Source organism: Haemorhous mexicanus, chromosome 6 (assembly GCF_027477595.1).
Source record: "Haemorhous mexicanus isolate bHaeMex1 chromosome 6, bHaeMex1.pri, whole genome shotgun sequence".
NCBI classification, from domain to species: domain Eukaryota; kingdom Metazoa; phylum Chordata; class Aves; order Passeriformes; family Fringillidae; genus Haemorhous; species Haemorhous mexicanus.
Window position 1 is genome coordinate 24,424,934 of NC_082346.1, and position 6,908 is coordinate 24,431,841.

A 6,908-nucleotide genomic window follows, 5' to 3' on the forward strand; every position below is an offset into this window, starting at 1 on the left:
TTCTCACCACTTCTGCCCTGCTTGATTACTTCTACCTCCTCAGTGTCTTTCAAATTGTATTACTAGCAGATTTAGCTCCACTATCAGACAGCTGTTCTTCAATAATTTTCATCTACATGCAATGTAGCCCTCTCTCAGTCTGTCACATCACAGTCTCAAAATGAGACTCAAGGAACTGGTAAAGTATTGCTCTTTCCTACATCAATAATATCAAGTCTTCTGGGTGGACTTCCTTACTGCTGAAGTCTGTTTACAAACTGAGCCATAGGCCCCCCCTCAAGACACAGCTTCACTGACAGTAAAGATGGTGTGAATTTTTTGGGGCCTGTGTTGTGGTACCACATCTAACCTCTGTTTTCTGGTGTTTTCTTAGGCATAGCTGCTCATAAGTTACTTCAGTGTGAGGGTGCTTAGAGACAGATGCTGGCAGGAGAAAGAAGTGTTACGTCTTTGGGATGTGTTGTTTCTATGTGCAGCTTTCTCCTCCTCCCCAGATTTTGTCTAAATAGTACTCTTAGCAGTTTGAGAGGAGAATGAAGGAGGAGCAAGAACTGTTTGTTGATGACTATGGAGGAGTACCTGTTGAGACTGTAAAGATAAATAACCCAGTAACTCATGCTTGGATAAACGCATTAAGTACAATATGAATGTACATAGTGTAGGAAAGGTTTTCTAGCTTTTGGGTATAGAAAAGCTAGGGAAAGGGTTTTTAATGTCTTACATTTTTAGGATTACAAACAAATAAAGAATTAAATCTAACTTTCTGTATCTACAGCTATGTTTTCCTGTACAAAGCTTCACAGGTTGTGGTAAACTGTCTTTTTGTGACTCTGGTGTTGGCTTAGGATGCTGAATTCCTGACAGCAGTGCTTTTTATCCCTTAAACTTAGACAGTGAATTGCCATTGAGTTATGTGGGTCTGATTATCAGTAGCTGTCACAGCTTCAATTTGTTATGCTAATTTTGTTGCAGGTCCATGTCCTTGTCCTCTTGTTTCAGCCTAAGTCACTATAAGCCACTAATGAATATTACAAGGACTCTCCTGTGAAGACTAGCTGACTTATCTCCTTCAATCCCTAAGGATGATTGCATTCCTCTTAGATTTTTTTAAAGTACATCTCTATAACCTTCAGAAGCATTACACTTTTAATTCCAGACTTGCCCTTCCAGCTAGATCATCATAATTGAAACCAGTTAACTTCTGCCATGCAATACCTGCAGAGTACCACTGTGTGAAAAGCAGAAACAAAGTGCTGGAGGGATTTTATCAGTTTCTTCATATCAGCCTCAAGTATGTGTCTTGCTGTAGTGGATTACCATCTGTGGAAGCTTAGTTTTGATAGTGCTTTTGTTGCAGTGTAGCCATCTTTGGATTAAAAATATACTCTGTTGGCTGATAGGTCTGCTTAATTTTTCAGAAGCAGCACAGTAGTAGCACAGGTTAAAACTTCATGTGTTTACATAGGGAAAAGAGACAAAAGAAAAGAAACAAGGAAGAAGGTGACAATAACTTTTCTCAAGACTTTCAGAAAGATCTCCCCTTGAAAGATTAATGCAGACTTATGAAATTTTTGCTCTTTTAATATGTCTAGAAATATTGCTTGGTTCTTTGACCCTTTCTTTCATTCTCATTTTAAACTTCAGGTAGTTATTGGCATTGCCCCTCTGTACTTCATTACTATGCATAGCAAAAGTATAGTGGTAGAAACTTGCACTGTTTTCTTTTATTGTGTTCACTATGTAAAATACTAGACCACAAATTCATGAAAATGTTCATTTAAAAGAATTACCTGAAAGTTTTCAACCCAACCTCCTGCTCTTCCAGCAGCTGGATTGCCTAGCAATTAGCAGTGGGATTGCTGCTGGCACTAGGTCACGGGCTAATTGTGGCTTTATGCAGCCTAATCTTGAAAACCTTCAAGGGCAGGGGTGCTGTGAGCTCTCTGGACAGTCTGTTTGAATTTTATACTGCTCTCCTAGTAAAAAGGCTTTCTCCCTAATGTCCAGTCTGACAGTCTACAGCCAAAATTGACTGTTGTCCCTCTTATCATTTGATCAGGCATTACCTAGAGGACTTGGGCTCTTATCTTCATAACTACCATTGAAATAATTGTAGGTAAGATGTCACTACCAGCTTCCTTTTCACAATACTGAATAGGCCCAGCTTTATCTCCAGGTATTCACAAAAGTTTGATGTCACCAAAGTGATGTTTACTGGCATTACCTTCCTTCCTCCAAAAGCTTTTTAGCTTTGCTGTTTAGCTTTCTATACAGATCAGCTTTGGTTGATGTAACTCTTCCACTTCCTTTTATGTTCCCCACTCTCCTTTTTCCCACGTTGGAAAGGGAAGGAAACTTATTTAGCAACACTGGAGAGTTCAGGTCTTTTTACTTTTTAAAAGTAAGGTAAAAAAGGTGATAAAATTGTGTAAACAATCTGTTATGACTTTGGAGGACTTAAGACTTGACTATTCAGGTCTTGAGGTCTGACTTCTTACATCTAAATAATATTCAAGCACTCAATTTTGAGTGTGAGCTGATTTTAATAAGCATCAGAGCTATAAGCAGTAGCAAATATCTTAAGTGAGCAAGACACATTGTACTGACATAAGCTACTTTTAAGGCATGTTTTGAAACTATAGTGCAGGCTAAGCTTTCCCTGAATAAGGAGAGTTATTTGCCCAGGTAGTGTGGCTTATATCTGTCTGAATGTAAAATGCTGAAAGGCTTTAAGGAGTGATTTTTTTTTTTTAAATCTGTTATGCCTGTTTTAGATACAGTTCATGAATCTCTGAATTCCTTGTGGGAAGGAAGAAAGGGAGAAAACAAAATAGATTCAGTATGTCTCTTGATATCTATTAAAATAAGGTCCAGTTAATACTAAGGTGGTAAATCTAATGTATCTGAAATTAAGTACCTGCCTTTTTGTTTTCTGGAGTGCATCTGGGAGAAGAAAAACATTGGAGTGTAATCCCATGTTTCTATGTGCCTTGAAGTCTGTGGATCAATCCAGTAGTGCTACCATATGCTTGCTTTTTCAAGTATTCTCATGCACAGTTGTTTGCCCCTTCATGCTATCCAGTGGTGTAACTGGGTAATGCAGTTCACTTCTGAAGTCTGTTTTGAGTAGAGAAAGAGAATAGATCATGTCTATTGCACCTTTCTTGGTGGGATGTTGTAGAAATAATTTGGTGGTGAATAAGAAGCTTAAAATTTTAGCTTTTAAAAATATCAAACTAGAGATTCAGCTTAGAAATGCAATCTGAAAAATAGATGCAGTTCACATTCTGGACCTGAAATGAGATACCTATGCTGCTATGGTAGCAGAATGAGTAGTTTTCTTATCCAAGCATTTGTATCTTTTGGTGTCTTTAAAGGCAGTGGTAGCTGCTTTCACTTTTGAAGTTCAGGTCTCCGTGTTTTTCCTTCCCATTTGAAAGTGGACTCATGTAGTATATTATTGAAAGTCCTATTTATAGACAGAAGGGCAGAGTTTTCATGTTCTCAGGTGAAGGAATGAGCAGACATACCAATGTTTCCTGTTTGTGGTGGTAAAATTTCTGTTGAAATGTGCACAGCTATGGCATGGATACACACTCAGTGAGAACTGAAGGGATCCTTTCCATGCTGTGCTGCTGAGAGCAGCAGCAGATGTTTCTGAGTTCAGGCATATGTGGTTGTTCTTTAAGAGAATAACATGGGAAGCAGGTTTACAAACTGTAATTTGCCCAAATAGACTCTTTTTTGAGATGGTATTCTCATTTGGAGATGAACTAGCAGAAGTGGACACACTCTCAGGCATTTGCTGTTAAGTTATGGCCGTGGAAGCACTCGCTAGATGGGCAGTAGTGGATGGATGTATTGAATCACTACTAGAGCCACTGACAGTGTCTTCGGAGGTCCTTGTCAAAGTGGTGATGAAGTTCCAGCCTCTCTAGGTGTGTTTGGTTATGGTATGTTTAATATCTGGTTCAGGGCTGTAGACCACGGCTTTTTTGATTACTTTTTTAGAGGCAGAAATTGAGGACAAGTTGAAAGCATTGCCAAAATCATGACAATGAGGAAAGAGTATTGCTTTCTACTGTGCAAGTACATGTGCATTTCCCTTCCTTCTCCAGCAGTGCGGGTTTGGGATAATTGCAATGAGATTTTAGATCCTCCAGGTCTATCTTGCCCTACCATGATGTACATGGTATCTATTATTTGTGCTATCAGCATCCCTCCATCAATGTACATCTATGCTGCTTCCTCTTGTTTCTCCACTACAGACAATTCTGACCCAGCATCACTCTTCTGTTTTGCTTCCAAACATGGCTATAAAAGCTCATTAACTGTGCTCAGTTTCTTGGTCCTTCCTTCTGTCCTTCCACTCTGGTACTGAGCCCTGCTATGGAGTTACAAGCTCTGTGTTTCGAGTCTTTGGATGTTCTTTTCTCCTTCCTCCTCCTGCCTTTGTACAGGTGCCAAACTGAGGAGCTTTTGCTGTGAAATTTCCTGTCTTGGGTTCTGCACCTCCTTCCCAAGCAAACGCTGGGGGGTTACTACAGAAAAACAACAGTACAGCATTTTTTATTAAACAACTGGAATGAAGTTCTGTACTTACAAGGCAAATTGTATGAATGGCTTTTCAACCCTATGCTTACAAGAGTGTTTTTTCTAGGACTCCAGCTGGTGATGTTGACTGTCAGGAGACAACTGAACTATGTTGAAATATGACCCGTGTGTTACCTTATTAAAAAGTTCTTGATCTTATATTGGGATCCCATTGTGATCTTAGAACTGAAAATAAGGCTGACTTAAGCTAGAATTTGGTGTACAAATTATCTGATTTCCAGTTACTTTAGATCCTTGATGGATCTGTAAGTTATCTTGAAAGCATTCCGTGCTTAACATGAGTTTTCTTGTGTACAGAGTGTTCTACCATATTATGTGGCAACAAAAATGTCCAAAATCCGCAAGCCAACCCTCGATAAGCCCAGTCCTGAAAGGTATGTCAGAGCTGCCTTGGGCACGGTGGGCCTGCAGTCCCAGACCAATGGGTACCTACCTCATGCACTCATGGTAAGTCACCTTGGAAAATGTAAGGATCTGAAATGTCCTTTGTGTTTATTGTGGGAAAAAGAGTAATTAGTACAGGTTATAAAATGCTGAGATCTCACCCCCTCCTTTTATTTTAATTTGGTTTGTTTTCTTGCTTTGTTTTTTTTTAGGGATGGGTCATCTCTCTTCTACCTACATCTACTGCCATTAACTTAATAATGAAAACAAACAAACAAATACGGGCTCGCTATTTTAAAAAAATGAAGGAGAAGTAAGTGGGAAGCAACTTGGTCTTGGGAACCTGGGACTCCTGCAAGTTCCACACCATGCTGCAACATCAAGTAGACCTAATGTTTTAAACATCTCCAATCGTAGGTGTGCTTTCTAACAAAAGAACAGTCTTGTTTTGAGGACACAGATGAAACAAGACTGTTGACTTCTAATATTGATTGAAAAATAGGCTTTATTTGTTTATAGATATTATGAGGGGGGAAGTGCTTTGAACTAAAATTGCATTGTGCTTTATGAAATACTTTCATGGACTTGATCAGACATCACTCTCTTGAGGAACATCTTGGTTATATAGCGTCCATCATATCTATTATTGTGCTCATGGGTGAAGGGCAGAAAAAAAGTAGTTCTCATATATTCCCAGACAGGGGGGCAGGAGAGGAAAGGGAGCATAATTATTTAAAAAGGTAACCTGGTATTATTTCCAGAGTATTGACCTCTTGAAGCTCACATTTTAGATACTTGCAAGGATTCTGCACTATCAGTCAGCTCGAGTGCTCCCGTGCTTACATGGTCCAGTGTGATTTTGTGGGTTACGAACTTGAGGGAAATGGGCCAAAACCAAAAATAAGTATAATAGCTCATCTATAAATATACACATAAAGTAACACTGCAAAAAGCATTTAAAATCTTGGGTCTTGAATATGCATTCTAACTTTTCAGTAATATGTAATCTTCATGATTTGTAATAACATTTTTAAAAGTTCAGTGCCTGCTCTTTGTAATAGGTGGTGATAACACAATGTAGATAAATGTCACAAGTTACATGTTACATGCTGGTTGCTATGTAAAAGATTATGGGTACTTTAAATGCAGAGCTTGAAATTAGTTACTCTCCTTGCTAGCAACGGTGGTTTAAATTCTTTTTGAAGTTATGTATCAGTCTGTCTTTCTGGTGAGGTCCTTTGAAATGTGACTCTTGAATATTTAGATGGCTTTAAAAATGAGAACCAGGAAACGTCTTAAAGAGTAGAACAGTTTTAATTTAATTGCATTTAAATTTACTGATTTTTTTCATGGTTTTGTTCCAAAGTGGAATGCTTCTATAAGGCTCAAGTTACCTAACTCCTGGACACAGGGATCAGAATGCATGAGAAGTCTGCACTGCTGTTGTCTGTATTTACCTACTCTTTATTGAAGATTTTGGTCTCTAACATTCCTTTTTATAAACCTAAAATGTATAAATCTTGCAAGGGAAATGAAATTGCAAGCACTACCACTGTTTTCTGTGGTGATATCCTATGGTTGAAGAGGGGAGTTTTTTTTCTGTCCTTCAAAGAATAATTTCAAGCTCTGATTTTGAAGTAAGATGTGTTGCACTGAGACATGATTTGGGGCTAACATTTCTGTACATTGAAAAAACCTGAATACCGATGCAATGGTGCTGATCAAATCTGAGATGCAGATCCTATCCCATAGTTTTCTTAATTTTTTGGAACAGGGATGGTGAAGTTGGTGGTATTAGTTCTCTAAGAGCACGTGGTTTGGTTTGCTCTGGATCTGATGTGAAAGCATTGGACTAAAAAATCTGTATGTTTTTGACTTTGTAAAACAAATAAAATGGAAATTACTCTTGA

General features: G+C 38.4%; 1 protein-coding gene across 1 annotated transcript in view; it reads left to right on the forward strand.

Moving 5' to 3' along the window:
- HSD17B12 (hydroxysteroid 17-beta dehydrogenase 12) overlaps positions 1-6,908 on the forward strand; it is an 81,405-nt gene extending 74,497 nt beyond the window's left edge. The window contains 2 exon segments of the mRNA XM_059849271.1: positions 4,912-5,061; positions 5,211-6,908. Coding sequence (XP_059705254.1) covers positions 4,912-5,061; positions 5,211-5,315 — 255 coding nt within the window. The 3' untranslated portion in view covers positions 5,316-6,908.